This window comes from Haliotis rubra, unplaced genomic scaffold (assembly GCF_003918875.1).
Source record: "Haliotis rubra isolate DU_JTF1 unplaced genomic scaffold, ASM391887v1 Scf104, whole genome shotgun sequence".
Classification (NCBI taxonomy): Eukaryota; Metazoa; Mollusca; class Gastropoda; order Lepetellida; family Haliotidae; genus Haliotis; species Haliotis rubra.
In genome coordinates this window covers 2,074,199-2,090,890 of record NW_025764937.1, presented here as the reverse complement: position 1 = coordinate 2,090,890, position 16,692 = coordinate 2,074,199, and the positions used below count along the sequence as shown (strand labels likewise).

The 16,692-nt window shown below is 40.1% G+C and overlaps 1 protein-coding gene across 2 annotated transcripts; it reads left to right on the top strand.

Annotated features, from left to right (window-relative positions):
* Positions 1–184: 184 nt before the first annotated feature.
* On the top strand, positions 185–16,692 carry LOC124274373 (serine/threonine-protein kinase 16-like). 2 transcript variants are annotated; one of them, XR_006897926.1, is made up of 9 exons: positions 185–261; positions 1,750–1,911; positions 3,658–3,898; positions 6,318–6,457; positions 6,934–7,054; positions 13,532–13,627; positions 14,481–14,605; positions 15,102–15,565; positions 15,704–16,692. XR_006897926.1 is itself a non-coding variant. In XM_046709754.1 (8 exons), exons 2-8 carry the CDS (start codon positions 1,802–1,804, stop codon positions 15,226–15,228), a joined length of 960 nt encoding a protein of 319 aa, XP_046565710.1. In that variant the 5' UTR covers positions 185–261; positions 1,750–1,801; the 3' UTR covers positions 15,229–15,617. The 2 variants fall into 2 exon arrangements, 1 of the variants encoding a protein (XP_046565710.1); XM_046709754.1 differs by lacking the exon at positions 15,704–16,692 and having other exon boundaries at positions 15,102–15,617.

Below are 16,692 nucleotides of genomic sequence, written 5' to 3'. Positions count from 1 at the left end.
AATAATGTTGTATTGCTTGATGTTTATTCAGTACATGAAAGCTTTATGGGATATTATAATTTCAAAATATATTATGAAATATAAAAATATGAAAACGTGAAACTTGTAGAACACTATTTTATATCAAGATGCCTTAGAGGTCTTATATTAGTTAAGGTGTTGTATAGGAACTAAGGTATGCGATGTCACTTCCGGTAGCAGAAGACAGGTGCTTGTTTTCATTTAGTAAAGTAAATGCTTTAACTGTCAATGCGTGTTCATGTAAGTGTTGTTTTAGATTACATACCACTTATATGGTTTGTTAGGTATTTTAATTTTGCGATACACAAGGTTGTTGTTATTATTAAAACGACCATATCTTTTCATGTACCCGATGAGGTTTTACGTTCATGGTAAAAACCTTTATGGAATATGCAGGCTGAACAGATGTACATCTCACTGAATTCGTCTGCTAAGTTGCTAATGATTTTATGCATGAATTGTGCGTCGCTAATATATTGTATAGTTATTTAAGAACACTGAAATCTGTTATCGGGTTATTGATTTCCAATATTCAGGGTCAAAATAGCTTTTGTCTTTTCAGGAAAAATCAATATTTCACTTCAGTTTACAGTAGAGCATATATTGACGTATTCAGCATGAAGTGTCAAGTTTCAAGTTATGATTTTGTAACATATTTCCATTCCAAGTATGTTAACAGCATCTCTGGATTGGTTTTATCCTATCAGTTTAAAGTTATTATCCTGAACAGAATCTGTTGTAACATAATATTATGTTATATTTTATAGAATAGTAATAATAGTCCATTTATCATGTACATTGCTCCATGGACAATACATGCCCGTAGTGCCCAAACAATATAATTATTATTGCCCCTGAACTCCAAAAATGCCTGTGAGGCGCTAGAAGGTTAATAGTCACATAACTTATATCCCACTGGGTACCCATTTTTCTGCTGGTGAATAGAGGAATTTTGAACAAACTCACTTGCCTAAGGTGAGACCATATGTATCTCGTCATCTCCGTTGTGGGGGCAGTACTGAAGTCCTTAAAACTCTCAGGAGTCAAACTGACAAACACGGTCCCCTATCCAATGACTCTCCTTGATCAACATTGCTTAACTTCAACTGATTTGTGACCTGAACTCTATGCACAAGACCACACACCCATATTTGGGATAACACTTTCTCAGTAAGAGTACAGATTCTAGTTCTTTTGATAGGTTGACTCCCATACAGGATTCAAACCCACACTCTCAGTGTCAGGCACCCAATTGCTGGCACCCAAAGTCAGCCATCTAACCCACCCAGTCACTGCGACTTAAAGCTTATATTTGATAGTGCAAGGAATAGTGATAGAACATGGTAAATTTCATTGTTCAGGGGTCAAGCAGTAGTGCAGAACCTATAAATGATAATGAAATCCAGATCTTTTGCTAAAACTTTACTGAGCACCTGTATATAATTGTTCTGCTATGATACACCTTCACGACCTTGGTATTTCAAGAAAACAGGGACTGTCATTTATGTTCTTGGTAGGGGGTGCTTATTGGCCAGGGGATGGTTACTTAATCATTGTTTATATGGTAATTCTCGATGAACAGTGTATTGGTGCTATTTTTCAGGGCTTGTCAGGATTCTCCAATACATTGATGTGTCAGTAATATTCTCAGATGATACATTTCATGATACACATTTACCTGCCTTGGTACTTTTTGTCACTGTTTGCTTTTTGTTTGTTTGATAACAGGGTATGAAATGAAGAACCATCTTCACAAGAAAAAGTTGCCTAGCAACCACGTATGAATACACTTGGACTCAGTTTGATGTTAAAAATGGGCTGCATTTGTGGCAAAGAATCTATCAACATTGACAACAGAAACTTCTATGTTCGGTCAAGACTTGGAGAAGGGTAATAATGATACCACATTTCTGATTTACATTTCAGGGCACCAGGTTTTACAGTTGGGGTCTCTCTCTGTCTCCTAATGACTTATGTACCTACATACTCAATTCATCAATATATATCTCCAGGGCTAAATTTGCAGTAAACCTACACTAACCCCTGGATCCATTCCTGTGCACCTTTGATTTACATATGCCAATTTGATTGGTTACACTACTTGGTCTAATGAACCAATCGTATTGTACAAATCATTCATGTTCAGGGGTAATGTTTTCTGGTCGTACACCTTATTCTGTTAGGTTGTAATGTCATTTATGTTCAGAGGGTAGTGTTGGGAATTGGTTAAAACATCTTAATTGATGATTTGTTCATTACAACCGACCAATCATCAAAAATAATTGGTTAGTGTCATTTATCAAATTGTCCTGTTATGTAACATGTTATATTTGGGATTACACTTTCTTTGTAAAGTACAGATTCTAGTACTTTTATTGGGTTGAGTCCCATCCGGGATTCGAACCCACACCCTCAGAGTCAGGCACCTAATCGCCAGCACACAAAGTCAGACCGCTCAGCCACCGCGGCTTCCACAAAAATGGAAGTCATCTTGGTAGTCTAGACTGCGGACTTTGTGTACCCCTCTGATAAGCGTTAATTGGCACGGCTCCCATGGCCGAAAGCTATGAAATACACAATGCCATTTAGAAAGTGGTCAAATGTAACATATGTTATATTTGGGATTATACTTTCTGAGTAAAGTACAGATTCTAGAACTTTTGTTGGATTGAGTCCCATCCGGGATTCGAACCCACACCCTCAGAGTCAGGCACCTAATCGCCAGCACACAAAGTCAGACCGCTCAGCCACCGCGGCTTCCACAAAAATGGAAGTCATCTTGGTAGTCTAGACTGCGGACTTTGTGTACCCCTCTGATAAGCGTTAATTGGCACGGCTCCCATGGCCGAAAGCTATGAAATACACAATGCCATTTAGAAAGTGGTCAAATGTAACATATGTTATATTTGGGATTATACTTTCTTTGTAAAGTACAGATTCTAGTTCTTTTGTTGGGTTGAGTCCCATCCGGGATTCGAAAGATACAAAGAAAGTTAATGCACAAAAAAATAAAGAAAAAATATGTAGTTCTTTTGTTTTTTGGGGCAGTAGGGTAGCCTAGTGATTAAAGCATTTGCTCGCCATGCCAAAGACCCGGGTTCGATTCCCCACATGGGTACAATGTGTGAAGCCCATTTCTGGTGTCCCCCGCCGTGATATTGCTGGAATATTGCTAAAAGCGGCGTAAACCTAAACTCACTCACTCTTTTGTGTGTTTTTTGCAAATTGTACAAAATGCATTTGCAAATTTCACATCTTTACAGGATGACTAGTATGTTAGGAACATACATTTCCTGGAGTCTTCAAGATATATTCAATCATGACTTGGAACAAGCTTGTAGTGCTTATGAAATGTAAATTTAATGTCAGGCAAAACCAACCTTGTGAAAAATATTAATGCAAACATGTGCTCCAAAATTGTTTGTGTTGGATGATGAGAAAACATGATCAATTGCTTGGCCATTTAGTCACTGCGACTAGTCAACAATTATTTCAATTAATCGTACCACTACAATTACTGTATGACGGGGGTAATGTTTTCTGGTTGTACATCGTACTCATGTTCTTGGGGTAATGTTTTCTGGTTGTACATCGTACTCATGTTCTTGGGGTAATGTTTTCCAAATTCTGCTCCAGAGGGTTCAGTTATGTTGATCTGCTAGAAGAAGCGCGGACCCACAAGCTTTTTGCCCTCAAGAGGATCACATGTCACTCCAAGGATGAAGAACGGGTGGCGATGCAAGAGGTTGAAATCATGCGGACATTTCACCACAACAACATCGTGCCCCTGGAAACCCACTGCATGAAGCCAGTCGGACATTACTCCAAGACACTTGACATCACCAGTGAAGTGTTCATCGTTATGCCGTATTATAAGGTTGGTAGTTGTTTGTGGGGTAGCCTAGTGTTTAAAACGTTCGCTTATCACACCGAAGTCCAGGATTCGATTGTGTGAAATATTGCTAAAATTGGTTTAATACTAAAAACTCACTTAATCTCACTTCCTATATGGTTGGTTATCAGAATAGCACTTCCTACATTTTTACGCCCTGTAACTAATTGTTTATCTCTTACATCTGACCACAGACTTCGTGGCCTCTGACCTGGAAATGTAAGAAACGTAAATGTAATGTTTTTACAAAACGGGGCTTTGGTCGAAGCAAGCCCTCTGATTGGTCAACGCTTGTTAAGGAGACATTTACAGCTGATTTTTTCTTTTAAGAAGCCTTTGCTGGAAAAAAAATCTTACATTTCCAAGTCAAGCAGGCAATGACATTCAAAATTCCTGCGAATTAATAAAGAATGTGCAGATTTAAAAGCATCGACCAATCAGAAGGCTTGCTTCGACCACACCCTCATTTTGTGTGGAATTATCGTCATCCAATCATGACTAGGTCGTTTCGTTGAGGGTCAAAATCAGCATTCAGTTGACTTGCAGAAATAACAATAAAGAATTGGTAGGCGTCATGAGTGGTGATCGAGAGGCCAATCATCCATGATTATGTTTACATTAAGTTTTAATTGATTGCATGCGATGGTAGCGTAGCGATCAGCAAAGCAGATGGGTGAGGTAAACCAGCCTTGTCATGATTTATTGTACTGGGAAGCATTTCGATTTGGGGTCATTTCAAACGCGACCTTCTACTAGGGTTTGTTTGACTCAGCATAGTATTGTAACGAATAGTACAGAGCCTAAGTTTACTGAGACTGAAAAAAATATTCAAACTTGCCTCTATTGAACAGACTGATAAATTTTCAAACTTGCCTCTATTGAACAGTTTATTAAGTATGGATGAAATGAGCAGTTCTGTCGAGAAAAGTGTTGACATTGCTGAACACTGCAGCTGCAAGTGCTGTTTCAAGGAAGTACATGCTGTCTGAACTTTTGATATATTGATCAACAAGTATGTGAAGACAACCATGGGATATGAAATAGTAGGGTTGGATCCCAGAAATCCTTCTAATGTTTCTCTCTCTATGAATGTTATGAACATTTTTCTTGATAAGAATCCTTTGCTCTCGTGATCTGAGATATAAAGTTTAAATTATTTTAGCAATGCGTAAGGGATACCACATGAATATCAGTATCATCCAAACAGCTTTGGCTTAGCTGGCTTCCTTCACATTAACTTAACCAGGCAAGTTCAGCTGTTGAGAGGTATCATGACATTATAGCCTTTCAGAGTGTACCAGTTGTCATGGTGCTGGCAGCGGTAGTGACCCCTGCGTTAAGGGTCATTGGCTCAACCATGTGTGGTCGTCTAGAGACACCATAATGACCGCACCAGTGACTAAGATAAAATAATATATAATAAAAAAGAGCACAACCAAACAGTAATGTTAATACGTTTATTAGGACTATACATGTAGATCTGAATAACCCAAATTAAAATTGCAATATGTATCAATGAGCTGAACTCCTATTAAGCCTATATGGACATGAAGAACCAGTTATAATAAAAATACCCCTGACAGGAATAGTGTATTACGTGAAGTAATAATTGGAGCGCCAGACTGAAGGTAAGATTACAAGGAACTTACCAACATATTCCTGTGTCCAGCGTTCCAAGAGGTCCTAGTTGGAGTGAGTCCACCGTGGGAACTGCCCCCAACTAGAATGGTTTGGAATTTATAGGGAGTTGCCGGACGTCAGAGGGGACAACCTCTGACTTGGCCAAGAAAGATTGAAAATGATACTTGAAACTTAGAGACTGTGTTTCTCAAGCATCAAGTTTTATGATATAGCCAAAAAATATTCATTAATCTTATGAGTCAAATCTGGACATGTGATAGCAGACGTTAGTGGCTACCATCACATATTATTTTAATTGTTCTACATTGACTAATAATGAAGATATAGTCTCAATAAAGACTTGAAAATAGTCTTCCACTGGGATTAATAGAGGAAAATACTGTATTTCTCCCAAAATAAACAAGTTTATATAAATTAGACCATATAGACCGAAAACTGAGTATTATGGGCCTAGTTGCATGATACAAGATTTAGGTTACATTCAAAAGTTGACTTTAATACTTGACATGATATGTCCGTGACAAGCACACATGGACTACATAAATTGTAATGAAGTCAAATTGATGCAGGGTTTCGTCACACCAGTTCACATAAAGATAGTGTTGCAGATACTTGATAAGTCGATAAACATGTGTCTTCAGACTTAAAGGTATTATCAAATGTTAATACATTTTAATATTTGAATTGAAGAGTCCAGGCATTGAATGCTCATGAGCACCTACAGATCTGAAAACAGGATATTTCTATTCCCTCACTCACACAGAGAGGTGGTATACAAGACAAGATTGAATACCTAGCAGCCAAGTCGGAGAAGATGGCGGAGGAGAAGCTGTGGAGAATGTTCTTGGGCATTTGTCATGGTGTCCGAGCCTTGCATTCCTTCAACCCTCCATATGCACACAGGTAATATTGCTGTTGTGTGTCACATATACTGGGTCACCTCTACATGTTAAGTACCACCTCGGTGGTGCAGTGGGTAGAGCGTCTGCCCGATGGTTCTCTCCCTTGGCTCTTCAGTGACTCGGTAGATTGCCTCTTGTGTACTACCTCCATGGTCTAGTGGATAGAGTGTCTGCCCAATGGTTCTCTCCCTTGACCGTTCTGTGTCTTGGTTGATCCACTCATGTATACTACTTCCATGGTCTTGTGGATAGAGTGTTTGACAAGAGAGCAAGGTTGTTCATTTGGTCAATGTCAAACTAAAAGATGTAAACAAATTTCCAGCAATATCAACACCATGCATGCATTTGTTTTGCACCAACATGGTAATTGTCTAAGACTTAACCACTTTGGGCTATCCTCCAACATCCAGCCATATATTTATAACTGAAATAATAAAAAAAAAAGTTGTTACCAAATGTTAACATGTTCACTCCCAGAGACCTGAAGCCTGCCAACATCATGATAGCAGATGATGAGACCCCGGTGTTGATGGATCTGGGCTCGGCAGCCAAAGCTAGGGTTGATGTGAGGAATCTCCGAGAAGCCCGGGCACTGCAGGTGAGTATTCCTGGAATCCAGTCTAACATCACTGCAGGGGCCAACCCATCCGCAGTTGTCCAGGGCACTTTAAGATTTTCCAATATATCACAATCAATATTATAAATGCCATGGACAAGCCATAGCTGGTTTTCAGAGTGAGTGAGTTCGAATTTACGCCACTTTTACCAATATTTCAGCAATATTCTAGAAATAGGCTTCACACATTGTACCCATGTGGGGAATTGAATCCGGGTCTTTGGCATGACGAGTAAACACTTTAACCACTAGGCTACACCACCGCCCCTGCTTTTCAGAAGTGGTGTAACAATCTCTATTTCCTCTCTCAGTATCAAAGCAAAGATTTCTCTTACTCCCATACCCGTGAAGGTCCGGGTTAGAATATTGATCTTCAGTAACCCATGCTTGTCGTACAAGGCGACTGACGGGATCGGGTGGTCAGGCTTGCTGACTTGTTTGACACATGTCATCAGTTCCCAATTGAGCAGATTGGGGCTCATGCTGTTGATCACTGGACTGTCTGGTCCAGACTCGATTATTTACAAACCGCTGCCATATAGCTGGAATATTGCTGAGTGCGACGTAAAACTAAACTCACTCACTCACTCTCACTCCCAAGTGTTATGTGATTAAAATGCTACATTTTACTTCAAGCTTTGTGCTCATTCTCAAAATAAACTTGAGATGTATTATCTTGGATAATCTCGGAAAGAATTATACCTACCCCAAAACATTATGGGAATGTTGTAAACATCATTAATCATGCTAATTATGCTTGTCTCCTTCCTCTTGCGAATGATAGTGGAACACTTGAAATCCATTGAAGTTCCCTTTAAAAAAGCAGACGTAAAATCACTCACCCAAGAGTAGCGTCCCTTTCCTCCCTTTGGCGCCCAAATGGTCACATGAACAGCCATATTTGTCACTCTCTCCTTCTTCGCCCTTGATGACGGTTGTGAGAGCACCTCGGTCCTTATACATATCCTTTATATTTTGGGACCTACATCATAATTATTGCTGTTTACGAATAAAATTTCTGAATAAAATATTTTTGGCATTTCCATGGCAACAAGTTTGACTTAGACTGAAATTGGTGGTTGTGCTCTTTTCCGGCGCAGAACTCTAAAACTGTTCAATATATCTTCAGCAAACTTGGCACATAGATTGGTCTGGTGGTGTACTGGTGCCTTTTGGTAGTTTTGGAATTCTGAATAAAATATTTTTGGCATTTCCATGGCAACAAGTTTGACTAAAACTGAAATTAGTGGTAGTGCTTTTTTCCGGAGCAGAGCTCTAAAACCGTTCAATATTTCTTCACCAAACTTGGCACATGGATAGATCTGGTGGTGTACTGGTGCCTTTTGGTAGTTTTGGAATTCTGAATAAAATATTTTTGGCATTTCCATAGCAACAAGTTTGACTTAGACTGAAATTGGTGATAGTGCTCCTTTCTGGAGCAGAACTTTAAAAAACTTTCAATACTCTCCTTCCACTTTTCTATATACACACCTAAATATTTGACATAATCATAACTCGTAGACAAAATCATGAAGAGTATTTTGCCATTGCAGGGGATATTGATGACTTTGTCTTTTTGTAGGATTATATTCTACATTACGGTTTGAAATTTGATCTAAATTTTCCGTTGTTTGACATGTGTTTTCTTCATGTTTACTTTCTTACAAGTTCGTTGTAGGTACTGAGTGTCTGCGGCTGACCCGCTTCAACTACGCAGCCGACCAGACAGAGAAACTGGACGACGCTATCAAGACCCTACTTGGCAAAGAGGCAGTAGAAGAGATAGATCAAGATCTCATCACGGCCGGATTCTACTCCCCAATTTTCCTGGTACCGAAGAAGAATTCCAAGGACAAATTTCGGCTCATCTACAACATGAGGAAGTTCCACCGGGAGTATCTAAGATGATACATCTTTCTCAGCTCTGACATCTCGTTCGTCCAGCAGACTACCTCGCCAGCATAGATCTGCAAGATGCGTACCTCCACATCCCGATACATACAGACTCAAGGAAATACCTACGTTTCCTGTTCAACGGACAGCACTTCCAGTTGAAGGTTCTACCGTTTGGAATAACGTCAGCCCCCAGGTTGTTTACTCGAGTGACCAAGCCCATCGTCACATATCTACATCGTCGAGGTCTATGCAGTGCTTTCTACCTGGACGACGGGATTCAAGCTCATCAAGATCCCTGTCAACTCAGACTGCAACTAGACTTCACCATCAGGCTGCTCACTCAACTAGGATGGCTAGTGAATCTCCTCAAGTTAGAACTGGAGCCGATACAAGATCTGCAATTCCTAGGAATTCGACTCATCACACCAGTGAATCGTATAGTCGTTCCAGAGGATCGTTGGGTCAAAATACAACAGATGATATCTCAAGCATTGCTCTCTCCGTTGACACTACGTGCTTGGTAAAGCATGCTCGGTCTACTCACCTCAGCTCAAGACATGACTCGCAGAGGGAGATTACAGTTGCACCCACTACAAGTACAGTAGAACACGGATATAACGAACTCCAAGGGACCAAGAAATTTAGTTCGCTATATCCGTTGTTCGTTATTCACATTTGACCGCCATCTTGGATTGTTGAGATGTAGACATTCTCAGACATTACCTATATCATGTTGATAAATATGAAGTTTATTTTTATAATAAAATTGAAATAATACAACTACAACTTAAATACATTTATTTTTTAATGAAAATGCAAGCTTACATTTATAATGTCCAGATAAACCACGAAAGAAGCAAAAACTGTAGCGATTTTTTTTCCTTTTGTGACATGTCATAACATGCCAGTGCCTTTTTCTTTTATATTTTCATTTTTATGTAATCAGGCTTTCCGTTCGTTAACATGACACAACAACGGGAAATACCTCCGTTTTTGAAGCCATTATGAATAACATGCGAGGTAGAAATCGTGTGGTGTCTGGTATCGTTCGACAGCTCTGGAACATCAACAATATCACTGTACCCTTGCGAGTATTTTCACAGTTGTAAAAGCGATTTTATTGGATAAAGATTGGTTTCTAATGGCGCTTTTTAGCCACAGTCTGCTATAAGGATCGTGATTGGTCAAAATCAGACACGTGACCTAAGGCAGCCAATCATACTACGGCAATGGATACCGTCCTCGTCAACGAAAACTTTCGTTAAACACGATATGTTTGTTTTGTTAATTGATTAATGACCATCAAACAATGTTGATTCACCGCCAACAAGATTGATGTATACTGTACCGCTAAGTGGCTGAGCTGACACTGAGTGAGTTCGCTAATCACGTCGTTAATTGGGTCTTGGGGGTAGTAAATCAGTTCGCTATAGCCGTTAATTCGCTACTCACGAGTTCGTTATTCACGTATAATTTCAATGATATTATAAAGGACTGTTGACGGGACTTTTAAATTTGTTCGCCATATCCGTTTGTACGCTATATCCGTGTTTGCTATAACCATGTTCTACTGTATTTGTGAACGCCCACCTAGACAGCCTAGATCCGTTAATACTACCGGACAGCCTGAAACCATATCTCCTATGGTGGACTCGGAAGTCGAACGTTGCGGAGGGACCTTTTTGTCAGAGCCGGTTTGCAACACTCATCTTTACGCGGATGCCTCCCTACAAGGATGGGGTGCGCACTTCAACAACAAAGTGGCAGCAGGGAAGTGGTCGAGTTAGGATCAGAAGTCACACATCAATCTGTTGGAGATGAAAGCGGTAATCAACGCTTTACAACATTGGTCCAGCATACTAAAGAACGCACGACTCATGGTACACAGGGACAACTCCACATGGCGTTTTACATCAACAAACAAGGGTCAACAAGATCAAGAAGTCTGCTACAATTCAGCTTTCTCCTGTTCAGCATCGTCGACGACCTGAACATCTACATGAAGGCATGCCACATTCCGGGAGCAAAGAATGTCATAGCAGACGCCCTATCTCGTCCACTACAACCATCCCCGACGGAATGGATGTTGCATCCAGAAGCATTCCAGTTCATCAGACAGACTTTATGATCCTCACTAATAGACCTGTTTGCAACAAAGTTCAACAAACAGCTACCAACGTTCGTCTCACCGATTCCAGATCCTCAGGCATGGGCAGCAGATGCTCTAAGCATCTCATGGGAAGGACTAAATGCTTACGCGTTTCCGCCTCCTGCACTGCTACCACAAGTACTACAGAAAATCAAGCAGACGACTACATTGCAACTGATTTTGGTCGAGCCCTACTGGCCAGCGAGGGTATGGTTTCCCGTCCTCATACAAGAACTCGGAATTCCAACCCTGAACCTACAAGAGTGGTCGAACCTACTCGCCCATCCAGACACCAAGCAAGCTCACGGGAACCAGACACTGTTCCAGCAACACACGTGGAGCGTATTAAAGCTTGCCTGAAGACTAGAGGGTACTCCACCAGACCAGCGAAAGCAGTAACACTAGCTCTATGCAGATCAACTCGCAACTTATTCGACGACAAGTGGCAGAGATTTGAACAATATGCAAAGAGGAAAGGCTTTACAGCGGTGAAAGCAACACATCCTCAAGTGGAGGAATACTTATGTCATCTACGACAGACGAGACACTTAAAAGGTTCAACACTCTCAACGTACTTAGTTTCCCTCAGTACAGTTATCACCATGAAATCGGGTATCAAGCTGACCAAAGTACCAGAGATTCTGGCACTACTACGCTCGTTCAAGTTGGAAAACCAACAAAAGAAATTTAAGGCTCCTGCCTGGGATCTTAACATAGGTTTACAACATCTCACCAGTGATGCCTACGAGCCTCTGGAACGGACATCCTTTGAACTACTAGCTCAGAAAACGCTGTTCCTGATCGCCCTAGCAACAGCTGCAAGGATGTCAGAAATACATGCTCTGACCTTTAACGAACACGATTTGAATCAAGACATTGTGACATCGTACATCTGGGACTGAGATGGGATTTTATCGCCAAGAATCAACTGCCTGGTCAGCCTGACAGACAGTTCCACATCCCAGCACTATCTACAGGCCTTGGGCCACAGGATATGCAGGATCTATCCTTATGCCCAGTCAGAGCACTTAAAGTCTACTTACAAAGAACTAAAACAAGGAGCCGAAAATTCATCCCCTTATCCACTGAGACGCCCACGGAAGTCTCACGGACAACTATATCAGTCTGGATGAGAGCCGTTATACTAAGGGCCTATAAAGCAGCAGGACTTGAGCTTCCACGAGCCTCCAATCCACATGAAGTCAGAGCCCTGGCGTCAACACTTGCACTGCATGGAAACTGCTTGATTACAACTATAATGGAGGGCTGCTTTTGGAGATCGAACACGGTGTTTGCCAACCACTACCTCAGAGACATTGCCACTGAAGACGTCTCAGGCATTCACCAGTTTGGGCCACTTGTTGTAGCACCACAACTAACAGTTCCACAAAGGCGGAGTAAATCTCACCCCTATGATCACGTGACTTGTGAAAACCAACGCTCTGGAGTGCAATGGCTATAAGTCCATGCACACGTCTAGGACAGACTAGCATGAGTGATAGACCCTGTACTTGTATAGGACATACTCGTGCATGAAGAAGGGTCGCATCTCCACTTGATGCGCGCTTCAAGAGTTCGAGTTGCAATAGATAACTAATGGAATATTAGTATATCAAAAATCCACACGAAAATGTCAGGAGAAGTTTCGGAAAAAATCTGATAAGTTGTGGTCCCCCCAGACTCATCAGAGAGAAGTTGAAAGAATCTTTAACAGTGCCGTCATAAGTTCCCAAGAGGGGTAATACAGGACGTAAATCTACAACCAGTGAATCCAGAACGTGGCTTGACCCACCACCGTTTCCGACGGATTCTGCAAGCATAATTAGCATGAGTCAGGATAAGGAAAAATATGTAATTCTACTGACTAAAATTGATATTTTATACTTATCCTGACTCATGAGGTTAGCCCTCCCAACCTCCCCTCTTATGGCACTCTGGATTTCCCTGTAAATACAGGTGTCGGGCTTACATACGGAGAGTGACAAATATGGCTGATCATATGACCATTTGGGCGCCAAAGGGAGGAAAGGGACGCTACTCTTGGGTGAGTGATTTTACATCCGCTTTTTTAAAGGGAACATCAATGGATTTCAAGTGTTCCACTATCATTCGCAAGAGGAAGGAGACAAGCATAATTAGCATGAGTCAGGATAAGTATAAAATATTAATTTTAGTCAGAAAATTACATAAACAGCAGCTAAACATGTAAAATAGATTAAACATTAACTGATTGAAGTCAAAGTTTTTCTTTTATGTGTTTATTATCAAAGAGTGTACACACCTTTGAGTAATCCCCTTTTATTAATAATGTCATTAAGGTCATTGCACAGGTTTTATTATTGGTTCATTTTGGGGGTTGCCATGACAACTAGGTTGTGTATTCCCTGAGATATTTCACATGTTTACAACTACAGGACACTGCAGAAGAGAGGTGCTCAATGCTGTACAGGGCCCCAGAACTGTTCAACGTAGACTCTAATGCTAATATTGATGAAAGAACAGACATTTGGGTGAGTATACAGTTTGGGCTCTGGAACTTTCTAATGAAGTCAAATTATGTTTGAGTTCAACTTCAGTACTCCTCTAGGCATGTATGCCAAGCTGATGAATTAAATGATTTGAAATTTTTCAGTACTAGGCTGATTGCAGTCAAAATTATTACAATCAAACCTTTGAAGAGTTTGGAGTAGGGAAGAGCCAAAAGGAATATGTATTGGACTAACACTGCTTCGTTATTCCCAGATTAGATCCAGCGCCATGTCACCCACTCTCACATATACCCAAATCATACTGCTACAACAAATTTTTCCAGCTACACTTGATACACTTGTGCTGGTTTACAGGAGTTTCATTGACTCGTTAACAACATTCAACTTGTTGCTTTAAAGCAGAGATAACAGATTTTTTATTTCTTTGAGTGGCATTTTAGAAGTTGGGAAGTACAATATAGAACAAACTTATGGATAACAACTTCTCTTATTCGTGAGTGCGACAAATCTTTTATTCTCCTGCGTAGAACTCCATCTGCAGCCTGTTTTCCTTGTGGTGAGGTATCAGGGGATTATTCTCCAACTAAGATAATGATCTCCACCCAAGTCGAGATACACAGCATTATGCAACACAATTTACTTGATCACAAGAGCGAATGTGTTAAAATGCTATATCTGAAGATATGAAGATGTGTGATCTCTGGGGAACATTTTTGGGTATAGCTACTGATTACCCCACAGTTTAACTGAAACCGCTGAATCGCAAAGGGAGTTATTGTGAGGGAAGACAGTATCAATATCAATTTAGATTATATATATTGAAATCTAAATGTTGTGTAAAAAAGTTCATGAAGTTTTCCTGTGTTTGTGTCAGAGCCTGGGTTGTGTGCTGTATGCTATGGCATTCCTGGAATCTCCCTTCGAGAAGGCCTACCAAAGAGGGGACAGTATTGCACTGGCTTCCCTCGGACGTAATGTCAAGTTTCCTGAAAACTCACGGTATTTGACATATTATCTGTGTATTATTGCCAATTGATATGTTTAGTTTTGATTTTGTTGTTGTTTAACACAACATTCGTCCAATGAATAGGTAATTGTAGTACCAGTCAGTTTTCAAAGGTACTACTGGACATAGCACTTACAGTTTAGCCGTACATTGCATTGTTGCAATCATCAGCAGCTTAACTCTCTGTCAACATTCACAGCTGCATCAACAACAGTTTAACTGTTTGTATAAGAGAATGCAGATATTTTATTTCATTTATTTTGTGTTTAATATTTTACCTGAAGTCCAATAAATCTCAGTTAAAACTTTTAAACATCATGTTAATTTTTCATGTTGAATGACTTCACCAGAAACTGTTTTTTAGGAGATCTGTGATTGAAGTATTTGAACAGTATCATTGTGTTGTTACAAATTATATGTAAGTGAGGTTTGGGTAACTTAAATAAAATGTTATAGTATCAAATATTCATATGTTTCCTCTTTTGTCAGTTTCAGCAAGTCAGTGGAAGATATGATCTTCTATCTGATGACCCCGAATGTGATGGAACGACCTTTTATCGACCAAGTTATTTCCCGGGTGGACAGTGTCACACAAGCAAGTGAAAACCGAGTCTGATTGTCTCCCTTTGTCATGTGATCAAAATACTTGGCTATTCATATCATGTGACTCATCCTAGTCTCCTGTGTCATGTGACCTGACCATGATGCATCATGTGATATGCCCTAGACATCCTCCCACTAAAGATGATCTTTGTTGAGAGAACAGATACACTATCCTGCCTGCTTCAAGTGATTGTCTCTGATGCTCTGGGTATCTCTCCTGTGAGAGGTCATGTTAGCTAATCCTTCTAATGTAATATGGAACTTAACCAGCTTACTGATCAGTTAAAAGCATTAGAAAATAACTCAAACTCGCTGTTGAACATGTGTCAAGATGTATGAGAGGCAGTTTGGTTAACTTAAGGGTGACATTGGTTGGTCCATTGGTTAGCTTATTAGGTTAACTTAAGGGTGACATTGGTTGGTCCATTGGTTAGCTTATTAGGTTAACTTAAGGGTGACATTGGTTGGTCCATTGGTTAGCTTATTAGGTTAACTTAAGGGTGACATTGGTTGGTCCATTGGTTAGCTTATTATGTCAGAGACCTGGGTTCTATTCCCATGCAAGTGCATTTACATCTCTTTAGAGAAAAACAAAACAAAATCTGATAGCACACAATTCAGTTAACAATTTTTATGTTTGTTGTTATGTTGAAGACGTGTCATGAAAATGATTTTGTAAAAAAAGATTTCAATTTTTTCAAATAATTTCTGTGCAAGGTAAGGAAGCATGCCCACATCTTGATGTATTCAACATATGTAGACATGTGTTTTCCACTTGGGTTCAATGTGTGAAGCTGATTTCTGGTGTCCCCTGTTGTGATGTTGCTGGAGTATCATTGACAGCAGAGTATACCCCACTGACTCACTCACTCGCTCAGCTGTTCAGCTGTTTGAGAGTGAGTGAGTGAGTGAGTGCTTTTCTCTAGCAAAATGAACAATCAGTGTCCATATGAGCTGCATATTTGCATAAAATATATTACAATTGTCCACCGGTAATTACGTTTAGTAACTCATGTTCTGGTATGCATGAAAAAATCAAAAGCTTTTAGTGGAACAGTGTGTGTTATTACCCAAAACAACCTTTTCAGCTTGCATATGCAACCTCAACCGTAGTAAATAATTTTAAATATGCCATTAATTAAAACATGAATCGTTGTAGTGAGCTTAAATGAAATGGGCATCACAGGGAAGTTACAGGTTACCTAAGTAACACTTACCAGAGCGTTTTATTAATGTCTATGTGTTGGTTTATAAAGAACAAATCAAGTGGATCCAAAGAAGTAAAAATCTATTGAATACCCAAAGAAAACTGTGGACCCATTTGTGACTGATAGTGTGTGTTATTGGTATTCAATGGCCATGCACACACCATCACCGACCACACAACATCACTAGCCACACAACATCACCAACCACACATCACCAATCACACAACATCACTAGCCACACAACATCACCGACCACACACCATCACCGA

Coding starts and splice junctions, on each gene's coding strand:
- LOC124274373 (XM_046709754.1), top strand. CDS start 1,802: ATGAATACACTTGGACTCAGTTTGATGTTAAAAATGGGCTGCATTTGT. Junction 7,055..13,531: donor GAGAAGCCCGGGCACTGCAG/GTGAGTATTCCT, acceptor TTACAACTACAG/GACACTGCAGAAGAGAGGTG. Junction 14,606..15,101: donor AAGTTTCCTGAAAACTCACG/GTATTTGACATA, acceptor CTCTTTTGTCAG/TTTCAGCAAGTCAGTGGAAG.